General features: G+C 36.4%; 1 protein-coding gene across 1 annotated transcript in view; it reads right to left on the reverse strand.

Annotated features, from left to right (window-relative positions):
* Positions 1-17,820, reverse strand: part of nid1a (nidogen 1a) — a 77,423-nt gene that overhangs the window by 54,663 nt on the left and 4,940 nt on the right. Inside the window, exons 2-5 of the mRNA XM_079843611.1 lie at positions 10,211-10,519; positions 7,699-7,919; positions 2,306-2,550; positions 2,092-2,226 (exon numbers count right to left, since the gene is read on the reverse strand). Coding sequence (XP_079699737.1) covers positions 2,092-2,226; positions 2,306-2,550; positions 7,699-7,919; positions 10,211-10,519 — 910 coding nt within the window. The remainder of the gene's footprint in view (positions 1-2,091; positions 2,227-2,305; positions 2,551-7,698; positions 7,920-10,210; positions 10,520-17,820) is intronic.

Here is a 17,820-nt window from a genome sequence, read left to right on the forward strand (position 1 = left end):
ATTATTATTATTATTATTATTAAATGTGTTGTAATAAAAAAGGCATAATGCAAATAATTATTAAAGATATATAAAGATTTAAAATACAAATAAATAACTTTAAAATAAATAAAATATAACTATAAACTGTGAACCAGGATTATTATTATATATGTATTATTAAATTATTAGATATTGTTATATTAAAATTAAAATATACAAAAACATGTATTTCTGTTTAACTTGATGTACAAAAATGACAAAAACTAAAGATTAAATAAAAAAGTATACAAAACTATATAGACATATTTCTAATAATACAAAAATAAATAATAATAAAAATGACAAAAACTCAATTATAAAAAGTTTGAAACTGGAAAATAGAAAAACTATTTAAAAATATAAAGATACTAAATGACACTGCTGTAAAAATGAATATTGAATATGGTGTTAAATTATGATTATTATTATTATTATTATTATTATTATTATATATGTATTATTCAATTATGATATGTTAACAAAAAAAAATAAAGCTGAAAAAAAAAATAAGTATATAGACATATTTCTTATAAAACTACACTCTAAAAACTGCTGGGTTAAAAATAACCCAAGTTGGGTTGAAAATGGACTAACCCAGCAATTGGGTTGTTTTAACCCAGCGATTGGGTTGTTTTAACCCAATGATTAGGTTGTTTTAACCCAGCGGTTGGGTTAAATTTTTGCTTAAAACAACCTAATTACTGGGTTAAAACAACCCAATCGCTGGGTTAAAACAACCCAATTGCTGGGTTAGTCCATTTTCAACCCAACTTGGGTTATTTTTAACCCAGCAGTTTTTAGAGTGTAATAAAAATGACTAAAACATACAATAAAATTATTAAATATTTGAAACGGGAAAATATAAAAATAAAAACTTTCACAATATAAAGATACTAAATTACACTAAAATGACACTGCTGTAAACATGGATATGGTATTAAACTATGATTATTATTATTATATATTATATATGTATTATTAAATGATTATGTTATTCTATTAACATTCATTAACATTAACTGAAATAAAATTAAATATACAAAACACATGAATTTCTGTTCAACTTGATGTACTAAAATAACAAAAACTAAAGATTACATAAAAATGAAAATTGATTTGAAATTGAAATGAAATAAAAAAAACTAATAAAAATGACTAAAAATAAGCAAATTATTAAATTGGGAAAATATAAAAATAAAAACTATTTAAAAATATAATGATATTAAATTACATTAAAATAACACTGCTGTAAACATGAATATTGAATATGGTATTAAATTATGATTATTATTATTATATCATTATATATGTATTATAAAATTATTATATGTTATTCTATTAAACTTAACATTAACATTAACTGAAATAAAATCAAATATAAAAAACACATGAATTTCTGTTCAACTTGATGTACTAAAATAACAACTAATACAAATTGAATAACTAAAGCTGAAATAAGAATTTATAAAAAATATATAGACATATTTCTAATAAAACTAATAAACATACAAGAAAATTATGAAACTGAAAAATAAAAAATTATTTCAAAATATAAAGATACTAAATGACACTAAATGAACACTGCTGTAAATATTGAATATGGTATTAAATTATGATTATATTTGTATTTTTAAATTATTATTATATGTTATTCTATTAAACTTAACATAAATATTAACTGAAATAAAATAAAATATACAAAAAAAAATTGTATTTCAACTTGATGTACAAAAATAACAACAAAAAAATGTAATAACTAAAGCTGAAATAAAAATTAATAAAAACTATATAGACATTTCTAAACAAAACTAATAAAAATGACTAAAAAATACAACAAAATGATTAAAAATGTAAAAAATATTTCAAAATATTGACTTAATGACACTAAAATAACACTGCTGTAAACATAAATTTTGAATATATTATTAAATTATTGAAATATTAACTTAAAATCTAATATAATATTCTCAACGCATTAAAATATTCACATGTTGACAGGCTGTCAGTGATCATCACCCATCATACGAAAACATGTCTATAGCAGAAATGAAAGCAATAATAACTCATTACCATCAGATATACACTGAATCCCATTGCCGTAGTATCCCGGCTTACACTGGCAGCAGCGTCCACTCGGATTATTCCTACATTCGCCAAATTTGGAGCATCTGCGCCCGTCACATTCCCCGGAGTTGTATGTAAACACTGTAGAACAAGAGTCATTTAGGCTCAAGAACACAGTAAAGCTGGCCATTATTCTAGTCAATAAACCACTGGTGCTGACCCTCCATCTCGATGTTGTCATCAGTTACAATTTCCACCACCTCGGGATCTGGAGGCGTGAACTGAACCGCGTGCACCTGGATGGGTGGAGGATGCTCTGGGCGATGGTAAACTCCACCCAGGTTCTCCTGTGGGATGTGGGAGTCCGAGGGGAAGTCTGGCACTTCTCCAGGGGCGATGTTCGTGAAGTGAGGGAATGTTCCGATTTCATACACCCACACGCCGCGCTTCCCGGAGTTAGTCTGCCTGGAAAAAGACATTCAACACCAGTGTGAGAAAAACTGTCTAAGTACATCGACAACTAAACATTAAACCACCTAAAAATGAAAATCCACTGTTAATTATTTTCTGTGGAACATAAATGGAGAAATCTTCATATAGCGCTTTAAGTTTAAGAACTAAAACTACTATTACTACTATTAATAATAATAATAATATTAAAACTATCGACATATTAATAGATATAAAAAATTACGATTTTTTTTTTTTTTCAAAAACACACAAAGGACTAAAATAAAATAAAAAATATATAAAAATGTATTAATAATATAAAATAAAACTATTGTACAAAATAGCTCAATTAAAATAAATAATAATAATAAAACCTATGGACATATAAACATAAATAGATATAAAGAATTAAGAAAAAAGAAAAAACACAAAAAGGACTAAATAAAATAAAAATATACAAATTTATTCATATAAAATAGAACTATTGTAAAAACATTTTTTTAATTAAATAAATAATAATAATACATCTATTTAATATAATTTAACAACTATTAAAAGTAAATACTATTTACCAGATATAAATACAAATACATATAAAAAATTACGTAAAATACAAAAACACAACAAAAGGACAAAATATACATATTTATATATATATATATATATATATATATATATATATATACTTATTCATAATATTAAAATAAAACTATTGTACAAAATAGTTTAAATAATATATATATATGTATGTTTGTGTGTGTGTGTGTGTGTGTGTGTGTGTGGACTGGTAATCCCTACGTTATGGGGACAAAATGTCCCCACAAAGATAGCAATATCCGAAATCCTCGTCCTTGTGGGGACATTTTTAGGTCCCCATGAGGAAAACATCTTATAAATCAGACTAAGTGATGTTTTTTGAAAATGTAAAAATGCAGAATGTCTCCTGTGAGGGTTAGGTTTAGGGGCAGGGGCAGTTGTGTGTGTGTGTGTGTGTGTGTGTGTGTGTGTGTGTGTGTGTGTGTGTGTGTGTGTGTGTGTGTGTGTGTGTGTGTGTGTGTGTGTGTGTGTGTGTGTGTGTGTGTGTGTGTGTGTGTGTGTGTGTGTGAGTGAGTGTGTGTGTGTGTGTGTGTGTGTGTGTGTGTGTGTGTGTGTGTGTGTGTGATGGGTAGGTTTAGGCGCAGGCGCAGGGGCAGTGTGTGTGTGTGTGTGTGTGTGTGATGGGTAGGTTTAGGCGCAGGGGCAGTGTGTGTGTGTGTGTGTGTGTGTGTGTGTGTGTGTGTGTGTGTGTGTGAGATGGGTAGGTTTAGGTGCAGGGGCAGTGTGTGTGTGTGTGTGTGTGTGTGTGTGTGTGTGTGTGTGTGTGTGTGTGATGGGTAGGTTTAGGCGCAGGCGCAGGGGCAGTGTGTGTGTGTGTGTGTGTGTGTGTGTGTGTGTGTGATGGGTAGGTTTAGGCGCAGGGGCAGTGTGTGTGTGTGTGTGTGTGTGTGTGAGATGGGTAGGTTTAGGCGCAGGGGCAGTGTGTGTGTGTGTGTGTGTGTGTGTGTGTGTGATGGGTAGGTTTAGGCGCAGGGGCAGTGTGTGTGTGTGTGTGTGTGTGTGTGTGATGGGTAGGTTTAGACGCAGGGGCAGTGTGTGTGTGTGTGTGTGTGTGTGTGTGTGATGGGTAGGTTTAGGCGCAGGGGCAGTGTGTGTGTGTGTGTGTGTGTGTGTGTGTGTGATGGGTAGGTTTAGGCGCAGGGGCAGTGTGTGTGTGTGTGTGTGTGTGTGTGATGGGTAGGTTTAGGCGCAGGGGCAGTGTGTGTGTGTGTGTGTGTGTGTGTGTGTGTGTGAGATGGGTAGGTTTAGGGGCAGGGGCAGTGTGTGTGTGTGTGTGTGTGTGTGTGTGTGTGTGTGTGATGGGTAGGTTTAGGGGCAGGGGCAGTGTGTGTGTGTGTGTGTGTGTGTGTGTGTGTGTGTGTGTGTGTGTGTGTGTGTGTGTGTGTGTGTGTGTGTGTGTGTGTGTGTGTGTGTGTGTGTGTGTGTGTGTGTGTGTGATATATTTAATAATATTTAATAGAGCTATTAAAATAATAATACTTGTTTTAAAAATTAATATTAAATTATATTAAATATATATTAATTTAAAATTCTGTGGAACATAAATGGAGAAATCTTCATAAGCTCTTTTCTGTCAAGCTCCAAAAAAAGCAAAAACTACCATAAGGCTCAATAAAAGTAGTCCAGAAGATATTCTTACTCAGTATTTCCCTTATAAATTATTATTATTATCCATTATTGTTTTCCATTATAATTATAAATAAATGTATTATCTTAGATCAAGATTCATTTACAATTTTACATGAGAAGCAAAATGACTTCAGATATTAAGTCTTGCTTTCTGAAAAATAAAGTGAGTTTATGCTTAAAATAAAAATAGGTTTATTTTTCATACCTCACAGACATGAATTCTTTTTTTAAGCATAAACTCACTTATCTTTGATGCATTTCTATCAAAAAACAAGACTTAATATCTGAAGTCATGCCTCTTGATATTTGTACTGGAAAATAAGACAAAAATTCTGATGAAGAAAATCTATTTCTTGCAAGTCAAATGAAGTTTTATGAGAGGAATAGACGTTATTCCTCTCAAATCTCACTCTACGTCGTGCCGGCCCTTCACATGGACAACTTTTATGATTAGTTTTAAGGGGTGGTTGATTATGATTTGACTTTTTTAACTTTAGTGAGTGTGTAGTGTCGCTGTTTGAGCATAAACAACATCTGCAAAGTTACGACGCTCACAGTTCAAAGCAAAGGGAGATATTTTATTTTACAGAAATCGCTTTTTAAGGACAACACCAAACGGCTGGTAGGGACTACAACACATGACATCACTAACCCTAAAATTTACATAAACCCCGCCCCCGGGAACACGTTGAGAAGAGGAATTGTTGTTGTAGTCGAGCACATTTGGGAGTCGCTCAAGCTGTCGTCCGTCTTTCACATTTATTGATACAGTACGAACACAAATGCAGACGCATGTCATAAAGCAAGATGACATCATCAGTTATAACCGTAAGTAAACTAAACTATCTCCGTTTTGTGACATTTTGTGTGTGTCTGCGCGAGGTAATTAGAGCTGCTAACATGAGCTCTTGAAGCCCCGCCCTCTTCCTGAAAGGGGGCGGGGAGCACCAGCTCATTTGCATTTAAAGGGACACACAAAAACAGCACGTTTTTGCTCACCCCCAAAAAGTGACAATTTTAACATGATCTGTGGGATATTTTGAGCTGAAACTTCATACACACTCTAGTGACATCTAAGACTGTAAAAAGGGGCATTATAGGACCTCTTTACAGGATTAGTTCACTTTTAAATAAACTTTTGCTGATAATTTACTCAGCATTTGTGCTTATAAAACTTTTCTTTCTTTTTTTAAATGACCAATCGTTTGACTAGATAAGACCTTTATTGATCGTCTGGTGTCGTTTAAAGCCCTTTGAAGCTGCACTGATTTGGACCTTGAGCCGTTTGGTGGCCATTGAAGTCCATTAAATGGAGAAAAATCCTGGAATGTTTTCATCAAAAACCTTCATTTCTTTTCGACTGCAGAAAGAAAGACATGAACATCTTGGATGAGATGCGGGTGAGTAAAATATCAGAACAAGTTTATTTAAAAGTGAACTAATCCTTTAAGTCAAGTCACCTTTATTTCTATAGCGCTTTTTACTTTATAGCGAAGCTGCTTTACAGGGATAAACAGGAAAATAATGATCAGCAATGCAAACAGAATTCAATCCTGCTGTAAAGCAGCTCTAGTCATTAATCGGTTCAGTGTTGATTCAGTTCAGCTCAATACCCGTGTAAAGTTAAGGAGCATTACAGTGATTTCTGGTCGGAGCTTTGTATGGAAAAACATGGCGTGAAGCTTCATCCGAATGTCTGCTTTTCATTTCTTCAGAAGAAAGAGTAAATGATGCAAGGCTGGACATTAAGCCTGTTCACATGCTTGTCCTACGGACAAGTAAATCTGTCATTCACTTGTCCAAGTAAAAAATTTGCTTGTCCGGATTTTTTTCATGAATATAATCTATTCTGAAGCAATATTCTCACCAGTGTTCAATCAGCTTTGAAATATTTATATATGCATATTTGTGATATTTTTACCTTTTTATAAAGGGCATTTTTCCATAATCTTATTAAATATAGGCTATGCTTCAGCTTTCCTTTTATATTCTTAAACTTGATCTATAAATTAAATTAGAATAAGACACTATAGGCTGTTACCAATCAAATTCAATCATTTACACTGAAAAATTACAACTGCATTAGATAATGTTATGAGATTATTTTAAATATTTTTCAATATACAAATGAGAAAATGTTGGAAAGATGAAACTAAAGCACCAGTAGGTGGCAGCATGTGACCGTCTTAATGAGCGAGTCATTGAGTCGATTCAGTGAAACGGCTGATTCATTCAAGAATTTGGCGGTAGTTTGCGAATAGGTCATTGAATCTTTGATTCAACCGATTCGTTCAAATGCTGAATCATTCAATAACACACACTGTTGCTGTGAAATGCGTTAGGGTTATGCTGTGATATTTGTTTGGAACTATTTTCGCTGCTGAAATAGAACAAAAACAGTCCATATTGCATCTAAAATGTAAGTGTCTTAATGGTAATTAATTGTTTATGGAACTGGCGTATGAAATCAGTGTCATTTTCAGTCGTGATGGTATTCAGGAAAACAACACTCTTGTTAGTGTGATGTTGCTTAACTGTATCATATGATATAAATATAAAAACTACACAATTTTAACCGTGTATGTTAACTGAGTTTCTTTGTATGAGCGGCGCTCATTTGTTTTCGATTTTCTCCTCGAGAGGCTGCGCGAGCCTCAACAGCAGAACATTGTTAACTTCAGCTCGTTTTATATTATTCACTATCGATCTCCACTTACACTGAATGCAGAATCATTATTGCACTTTGGTGATTCCCTAGTTATTTTTTGTTTTGACGTTTTACTCAGGATACTTGTCCGTCGGGCAAGTAAAATTCTTTTTCACTTGCCCCTTCAAAAAATCCACTTGTCCCGGACAAGCGTTAACGTCGAGCCCTGTGATGGCAATATTTATGGTGAGCTATCCTTATAGACCAACACAAACACCAACCGAACTTACTCAGCCAAGTTCCTGACCGACGCCTCGGTGTCTTCCGTGATGCGATAGTACGGCCCTTGTCTGGTGAAAATGAGTGAGTATGTCTCCTGTCCTTTACTGAAGCCGGCGTGCATCGGGTAGCCACTTCCTGTGCTCTGGAACTGCATCGCCTCTCGCGGGTACAGAAGGATCACGTAGGACATCGTCTCCACCGAAGCAATGACCAGTTGAAACGTATTTCGCTACCAGGATGATAACATGAGTTATTAACTCTGCATTTTTATACTATTAATTGAATACATGACTTTGTTATAATTCACACATACAGCAATCTGCAATGACGAAGCCGTCGGACGTCAATTAGAGTCAGTGATTTTTATTGTAGTTAGTTGCAATATTTCGCATTTTCATTTAAATTTGAAATACTAAAATTACTAACACAAAAAAATATATATATACAGACATATAAATATTAATTAGCTATACAAAATCAAAGGCCTAAAAATGTCTAAAATAAAATAAAGATATAAAAAATTCATAGTATTAAAATAAAACTATTGGACAAACTAGTTCATATAAAATAAAAAATAATATATTTCATATTTAGTATTTTTTTTTAAATGTAAAGTGTGTGTAGAAAAGGGCTACATTAATTCTATATTTTTCTCATGAACTGAAACTTTTATATATAAAGATAAATACTTATTATTTGCATTATGTGCACTATAATAAACTGAATTTGTGTTATAATAATAATAATAAATTTTTATATTAATAATAATTAAATCTGATATATATATATATATATTATAATAATTAATATTAGTGCTGTCAAACTTTAATTTTTAATTTGATTCATTTGTTGAAGTACTAAAATTACTAAAACGAATAAAAATAATAAAAAATATACAGACATATAAATATAAATAGAAAAAAATACATTTATAAAAATATAAAAAAATCATTCATAATATTAAAATAAAACAAAAACTATTTGTACAAAATAGTTAAAATATTAATTAAAATACGAAATATTTAATACAACTATTAAAACAATAATAATTATTTTAATGATTTACATACATTGGTTCAATATTTTTCTCATGCTACTGAAACCTTTATATAAAAAGAGTAAATACTCAGTCACTCTTCAAATGTGCACTAAAATAAACTGCATAGGTGGTTAATAATTAATATTAGTGAAGTCAAACTGATGTTTGACGATGATTAATCTTGGTTAATCGCATCTAACATAAAAGTTTGTTAGTAAAAGGGTTAGTTCACCCAAAAATGAAAATTCTGTCATTAATGACTTACCCTCATGTCGTTGGACACCCGTCAGACCTCCGTTCATCTTCAGACACAAATGAAGATATTTTAGTGTAAATCTGATGGCTCTGAAAGGCCTCCATTGACACAATGCACGGTTCACTCTCAAGACCCTTAAAAGGCTCTAAAGACGTCGTTACAAAGTCCATCTCACTACAGTGGTTCTACAATAACTTTATAAATCGGCGAGAATAGTTTTTGTGCGCAAAAAAACCCCTAAATAACGACTTATATAGTGATGACGATTTCAAAACACGGAATCATGAAGCTTCGAAGCGTTATGAATCAGTGAGTCGAATCATGATTCGGATCGTGTGTCAAACCGCCAAACTGCTGAAATTTGGCGATTCAAACTGCTGAATCGACTCACTGATTCATAACGCTTCGAAGCTTCATGAGGCCGTGTTTTGAAATCGTCATCACTATATAAGTCGTTATTTAGGGTTTTTTTGCGCACAAAAACTATTCTCGTCACTCCATAAAGTTATTGTAGAACCACTGTAGTGAGATGGACTTTGTAACGACGTCTTTAGTGTCTTTTAAGGGTCTTGAGAGTGAACCGTGCATTGTGTCAATGGAGGCCTTTCAGAGCCATCAGATTTACACTAAAATATCTTAATTTGTGTCTGAAGATGAACGGAGGTCTGACGGGTGTCCAACGACATGAGGGTAAGTAATTAATGACAGAATTTTCATTTTTGGGTGAACTAACCCTTTAAGTTTTGTGTAATTATGTATATGAGTGTGTGTGTGTGTGTGTGTGTGTGTGTGTGTGTGTGTGTGTGTGTGTGTGTGTGTGTGTGTGTGTGTGTGTGTGTGTGTGTGTGTGTGTGTGTGTGTGTGTGTGTGTGTAATATATATTTACAAGCTTTTATGTTAGATGCGATTAATCACTCAGTATATTATATTAATAACACTAAAGTAATACTGAAGTTGTTTTTAACAAGCGGAAAATACCTTTATATTCAAAATACAATCTACTATAATAGACCAAAAATCTTATGTAATTATACTTTAATTATGGCTTAAAGGGCATTTACTGCAACCTGAATTTTTAGATATTTAAACTGGAAAATAAGGCAAAAATACTTGATCCTTGCAGTGTGTGCGAGTTTGATACATGCATTGATAGTCGTGATATGATGCATTATTCCAAGGCAAGTATGTGAATGCACATGTTATGCACAAATAAACTGAACCTCACTCTTCCGGTGTGCTCCAGGCCGTCTCCTCTGATCTCAGCCCTATGATAGGCCACGTCCACCCATGTGACCACCAGCGCGTGGATGGGGTTCACCACGTCATCCTCAGGAAAGGCTCTGTTGATGTGATCCGCCGCCCGCTGGAGGAGAGCCGGACTGGAGTCCTGGCGGAAGAAGACTTTTCCTACGCCATCGCTGGTGTCCAGGTCGCCTTGTAGAGCAGCGATCATCTTAAAACTGGCCGGCATGTTGCCGAGGTACTCCGATTCTCCTGTAGGCCTCTCCAGGGCAACAAATCCATTGGTGTTGATCTACATGTGAGATATAATAATAATATTACAGAAGAAAACACTGATGATAGGAATCACAGGTGCAAAATATTGAAACTAATCAGATGCTAACGGTCTAATCAGATTCAATGATCTATGCTAAGCTATGCTAAAAGTGCTACTGCCAGACCCGGAGATCAGCTGAAGCGATTCGGAAACGGTAAAACTCAAATGTTTAACTCTAGAGGAGACGGAAAATGAGCCTATTTGCAAAAATCCTGGCGTGTTCCTTTAAAAACCACTTCAGCTCTGCACCCCTCACCGACCCACCCGTGGGTCCAATATTGCATCATCATAATCATTTGAAAAAATCCATAAGTTGTACAGCACAAAACTAGACATATATGGTATCGTTTGAAAGATTAGAACCTCAGCTTTCTTGATAACCCAATCACTTTTGCATTTATGTCACATAGAAAAAGATAATAAGGTCTGAATTTGACCCCCACCTTGAGAAAATCATATGAATAATATAAAATTTAATATTTATATCACACAATCTCACCGAAAAATAGACAAGTCATATATCAAATGAAGGCTCTTAACCTCAAGAATATCACTGTGCAGTTTATTTCACCGATCCACCTCTTTACAGTAACGTTATTATCAAAAGAATCACGAAGATGGAAATGACTCCTTTGAACAAGCAAACACATGAGTCATATTCCTGTTTGGATCAATAACGTGTTGTGAAGCTAATACCCTCAAACGCTATTTCAGCTCGTTCCTTAGGTTGTTTTCTTCAAAATGAGACCATTTTCACATGTGTGTGAGCATGCATGGCCAAATGACACTGTAATATGTCACCGATGTCCAGATCAAAACGTGATGCAGACAAATACTCTTATTATCCTGTTTTGATCGTCTTTGTTAGCCGCAATTGACACACTCACTTGATGACGTCATCACGTATTGCGTCATACGGCAAAAAAGCTGAGTATCTCAGCTTTCTATAGACATGTCGATCATGCTTCTAGACCAATCAGAGCCAGAGATCTCCCTTTACAAAGTTGAGGAGGCGGAGTCTTCTTTTCGATTTCCTAGCGACTATAGAAAATCAATGGAGATGAGTAGGAGTTATTAGATAGTTTGCACAGATTAATCTCAATAACTTTTTCTTGGAAGGAGATATCAAGAAAAAAAATGTTTCCCTGTTTACTGACACCTAGTGGAATCCACAGAAACTTTCTGAAGGGAAGAAGACCAAAGTTTCAAACCGGTTTTCAAATAACAAATTAATTAAAAAATAAATCAAAATATGACTTTTTATATATGTTTATCATAAAATTGTGAATAAATACAATATAATATATGCAATATTCCACCACTGTGTAAAAATTTAGAGTGTTTTGTGTAAAATGAGACAATTTTTATCAATTTACTCCAATGTATGTGGGTAGGGCGCTCTTTTAAATTCAGATATGCCTTATTCTCTAAAATAATTTAAATATGCTGCGGAGCTGAAGTGGTTAACCAGGGTATGAATTACGGGGGGGGGGTCTCTATTATTTCTCTATTATTTGAGAAAGTCTACCCGTAATATGAAGCCTTACCTGTAAATATGAAGATACGTTTCTATCTCTGACTGATTTTAAATCATAATTTTGGTCACCCCTGAAATGAGTCATACCATTAATATTAGGCACCGGCTATTTACACTAAGTGAAAATAACATTTTGATGGAAGGATATCAAAAGGCGACTTATCGCGCTTTTATTATTTATTTTCGCCAACTGAAATCTGCGTTGATTATCATAAATACAACACATTTATTTATCACAAGGGTCTCTGCGGCAAAAGTGAAAGTACCAGCGGGTGAAATGTTTCGAAATGTCTCATTTGCACCAGTTTCAATAAAAGGATATTTTAAAGATTATATATTGAGCTGATCTTCACACCGTATATAGCATATTTTGCTTTTACCATGCAGCAAACTAAAAAAATATAACTTAAAAAAAAAAAAAACGGTTAAACGGTCAATAAGCGTCCCTAATCTTCATTTCTTCTCGACAATTTGCTTGTCTTCTTTTGGTTCTTTTTGTTTGGTTGGCAGGTGATAAATATTTTAGTTTCAGGTTTTTGGCTTTGTTTGAAGTGCACAAAAAAACGACACAGTAGTTGTATGACTTTTTTTGTTGTTGTCGCAAAATAGACACATAAATATTTATTGGATATTTCTCCCCATTTTCTTTATAGGAATGAATAATGATGAAAAAGTGCTTTGCTTTCCACCACTTGAGGGCGTGGCCTACTTTCAGACTACATCAATAAACCCCGCCCTCAAGCCTGATTGACAGTTGACAGTGTTAGACATCGGAAATGCAAGTACATGCAAATATAATTTGCAATTTCTTTTGAAAATTGTCTGCGATATCCTTCCATACATTTTGATGATATTTACACTAAGTGATATCGCATACTAAGTGAAAATAGTGATATGTTCTATTTACACTAAAAGTAACAGTTCTTTGCAATATGTGTAAATAACGTATACTTTATTTTGACATATACATACTATTTGCACCTCATTATTGTTGTACATTAACAGGATGCAATAATAACAGAGTGTATAGATTATATTTACTAAAATTATTAAATAGATGCCGCCTTAATGGGACAATAAACGCCTTCCCTACACCGACCTCTAACCCCTGAATGATCACAGAACTGAAGTACTGGGATAAAGAAACACTGATGTCTATAGAAGCAACTCAAAATAGAGAAAATCACCTTTTGAAAGTAACCTGACACTTCAAATACAGATTACATTGATATCCTTGCCCTGTTAGGATGTTTTGGATTGAAATAGCTTTTAATTTCAGTAAATATGACCACCTAATGCTGCAAATTCAGCAAATGCAAATTTGCTTTTAAAATGTTTTGACTCTGTTGTGCATAATAATTTGGATTTTTGAAATAAATACTGTTATCATTAGGAGGTTTGTTCAATACAATTCGAATTATACCTTAATGGTTGATGACTCGAAAATTATACTGACTGTCATTTGCATTGAATAATTATGAGAATCGGAGAAAGATATAATTTGCATAATAATCTGGAACGCGGTGTAGAACTGATGTGATCTCTAACTGATGTCATATTATTTGAGAAAGTTAATTGTGTTAAATGTACTTAACTTAGTTAGGTAGATTTGACTTAATTCTATATGTGAATTCAAATATAATTAATTCATATTTACTTAATTTCTTTATGAATGTTAAATTCTATAGTACACTTGGGTTAAAAATAACCCAAGTTGGGTTGAACAATAACATGGACTAACCCAGCAATTGGGTTGTTTTAACCCAGTGGTTGTTTGCTTAAATGTTTGCTTAAAACAACCCAATTGCTGGGTTAGTCTATTTTCAACCCAACTTGGGTTATTTTTAACCCAGCATTTTTCAGAGTGTAATTTTACTTGATAGTAACAGGTAAGTTGTACAGAGCAGTAGCAGTACAATTTACTTTTAATGTGCAAATTGTTATCAAGTAAATACTACACGTTATTATTTCAGAGTAAGTTCCCTATTTTTCTCATGCTCCTACTGAAACCTTTATAAATACTGAGTAAATAGTCCGTCAAATGTGCACTAAAATCAACAGAAACAGAGTTGGTGTGTGTGATGGTTTAGGGAATAAAGTCCATTGCCAAACACCCACACACACACACACAGTGTAAAAACACAGTAACTATTCTAATAAAACACTCTGAACATGCCATGTAACACAAATAACAACAAAATGCACATTGCAAACTGATGATTGTGACTTATTTTGTAGATAACAGGATATCAAAGTCTCCAGTGTCTCTACATCCAGACTATCAAGTCAAATATTGTGTTACTCTGATCATCCAGTACCAAGTCCTCCTCAGCATAAACAAAGTGAAATCAGACGAATCCAAAGGCCTAATCTTGTGATCATGGTCTTTGTATGTTTGACCAGATTCACTAAAGCGTGTCGTTTCTGTGCTACAACGTCACCCAAGAGAGCTACAAACATAATGATTGTTTTCAAAGAGGTTTCCGGGTGGGTCATCCTGCTATTGTTTCATGAATACACTGAACGTCAATATATGTTCACACACTGCAAGATGCTTTGGTAAAAGTGTCTGCTAAAGGCATAAATACACACACATACAGATACACATATATATACACATATATACACACACATATATATATATATATATATCCACACATATACACAACCATGCACACACACACACTAACACACACATATATATATATATATACAGGGAGTGCAGAATTATTAGGCACGTTGATTTTCTGATCATATTTTTTTTCCAGGCACATTTGACCAATTCCAAACCACAGTAATCCTACACTCTAAAAAATGCTGGGTTAAAAATAACCCAAGTTGGGTTGAAAATGGACTAACCCAGCAATTGGGTTATTTTAACCCAGCAATTGGGTTGTTTTAAGCAAACATTTAACCCAAATGCTGGGTTAAAACAACCCAATTGCTGGGTTAGTCCATTTTCAACCCAACTTGGGTTATTTTTAACCCAGCATTTTTTAGAGTGTAATAACTACTATTGATTTAGTATTTAATAATGTATAAGTGATATATAATTGTTCATGAAGGCTGGAAATGAAAAACACCTTATATTCAGGTGTGCAGAATTATTAGGCATGTTTTCTTTTACAGATAAATTGAGCCAAAAAAGAATCTGGCAGTACGTTTTGGGAGTTCATTTTAGTCCATCTCTGCAAAACGGACTTCAGGATGGACTAAAATGAACTCCCAAAACGTCCTGCCAGATTCTGGAAGATGAATTCTTCAAACAGTGGCACTAGAGGATGTGGTGCTGGTCCTTCAAGAGTCATTCTCAACCTATCTGTCCATAAAGCCTATAAAAAAACCTTCTTCATGTATTTTACAACACTTCAGCTTGTGATTCTTATCTAGTGGGGGTCATTTTTTAGGATTCTTTACCTAACTGAAGTCTCTGAGATCCTGACTCACTTCTGGAGACTCCAGGTAGGTTCAGCTCTGGAAAATGGTGGCGCTGGAGACTAAAGGGTTCCTGATGGTTTCACCCTTAATTCTTCACCTTAATTCTTCATTCTTTTGCAGTTAACAGGTGTCTTTTCTCCGCCACATGTTTTTGTCTGACCCTGCTGACCCAACGAGCATTTCACTGTCCAATGGTCATGCCTTAACTGCAATGTCTAGTATTGCATTAGTATTGCATCCTTCTCATGGGCATTTAATACTTTTTGACTTTTCAGTCTGAGTTAAATCTCTTTTTTGGCTCAATTTATCTGTAAAAGAAAACATGCCTAATAATTCTGCACACCTGAATATAAGGTGATTTTCATTTCCAGCCTTCATGAACAATTATATATCACTTATACATTATTAAATACTAAATCAATAGTAGTTATTAGGATTACTGTGGTTTGGAATTGGTCAAATGTGCCTGGAAAAAAAATATGATCAGAAAATCAACGTGCCTAATAATTCTGCACTCCCTGTATATATATATATGCATACATACACACATATATATACACACACATACACACACACACACACACACACTCATAAATTGTCACAGGGTGTTTTGGTGATGGTTCATGTTCATTGTTCCTTGTTCATATTTTAGTTTATCATGTTCTTGCTTTGTTTTAGTGTCATGCACTTCCTGGTTTTGTCATGTTTCAGTGTCATGTGAATCCCATGCCCTCATGTGATCTTGTGTCTTGTCCTGTCATTGGTTCATTGTCTCATCACTGTTCACAGGTGTCACTTGTCTTGTCATTAGTCTGTGTGTGTATTTAAGCCCTCATGTTTGCCATGTGTCTTTGTCAAGTATTGAATGTTGTAACCCGCTGTAGGTGAGTTTTTGTTATAGTTCATGCCAAGTCCTTGTTTTATGTTTTGTTGGAAATAAAGCTGCATTTGGGTCCAACAACTTGCCTCCAGTGGATAATCGTTACAGAATACTTGACCGTCAACAATGGACCCAGCAGTTGCCCTCCTACGCCTTCGTCAAGGCCATCAGGCCATTGAAAATTATGTTCAGGACTTTTGTGAACTCAGTCATGAGGTAGACTTTAATGACGTGGCCCTCAAGGACATTTTTAGGTTTGGGCTAAACAACCCTATCCGCTCACAGATGCCAGGGGGGAAGATCCATTTTTCCCTGGCCCAATATATTGACTTTGCTCTTCTGCTGGCTGGGTCTTCTTTTACAGTGGGGACTGTGGAGGAGGAGCTCCACTGTCCCACAGTACCCACCACAACCCAGCCAGAGTCATCCGCTCCAGCCCACGTCCATGCTCCAGCCCACGTCCATGCTCCAGCCCACGTCCATGCTCCAGCCCACGTCCATGCTCCAGCCCACGTCCATGCTCCAGCCCACGTCCAGGCTCCAGCCCACGTCCAGGCTCCAGCCCACGGCCACGTCCATGCTCCAGCCCACGTCCAGGCTCCAGCCCACGGCCAGGCTCCAGCCCACGGCCACGTCCAGGCTCCAGCCCACGGCCACGTCCAGGCTCCAGCCCACGGCCACGTCCAGGCTCCAGCCCACGGCCACGTCCAGGCTCCAGCCCACGGCCACGTCCAGGCTCCAGCCCACGGCCACGTCCAGGCTCCAGCCCACGGCCCCGTCCAGGCTCCAGCCCACGGCCCCGTCCAGGCTCCTGCCCACGGCCCCGTCCAGGCTCCAGCCCAAGGCCCCGTCCAGGCTCCAGCCCAAGGCCCCGTCCAGGCTCCAGCCCACGTCCAGGCTCCAGCCCACGTCCAGGCTCCAGCCCACGGCCCCGTCCAGGCTCCAGCCCACGGCCCCGTCCAGGCTCCTGCCCACGGCCCCGTCCAGGCTCCTGCCCAAGGCCCCGTCCAGGCTCCAGCCCAAGGCCCCGTCCAGGCTCCAGCCCACGTCCAGGCTCCAGCCCACGTCCAGGCTCCAGCCCACGTCCAGGCTCCAGCCCACGTCCAGGCTCCAGCCCACGGCCACGTCCATGCTCCAGCCCACGTCCAGGCTCCAGCCCACGTCCAGGCTCCAGCCCACGGCCACGTCCAGGCTCCAGCCCACGGCCACGTCCAGGCTCCAGCCCACGGCCACGTCCAGGCTCCAGCCCACGGCCACGTCCAGGCTCCAGCCCACGGCCACGTCCAGGCTCCAGCCCACGGCCACGTCCAGGCTCCAGCCCACGGCCCCGTCCAGGCTCCAGCCCACGGCCCCGTCCAGGCTCCTGCCCACGGCCCCGTCCAGGCTCCTGCCCAAGGCCCCGTCCAGGCTCCAGCCCAAGGC

Source organism: Gobio gobio (genome assembly GCF_949357685.1).
Source record: "Gobio gobio genome assembly, chromosome: 18".
Taxonomy (NCBI): Eukaryota; Metazoa; Chordata; class Actinopteri; order Cypriniformes; family Gobionidae; genus Gobio; species Gobio gobio.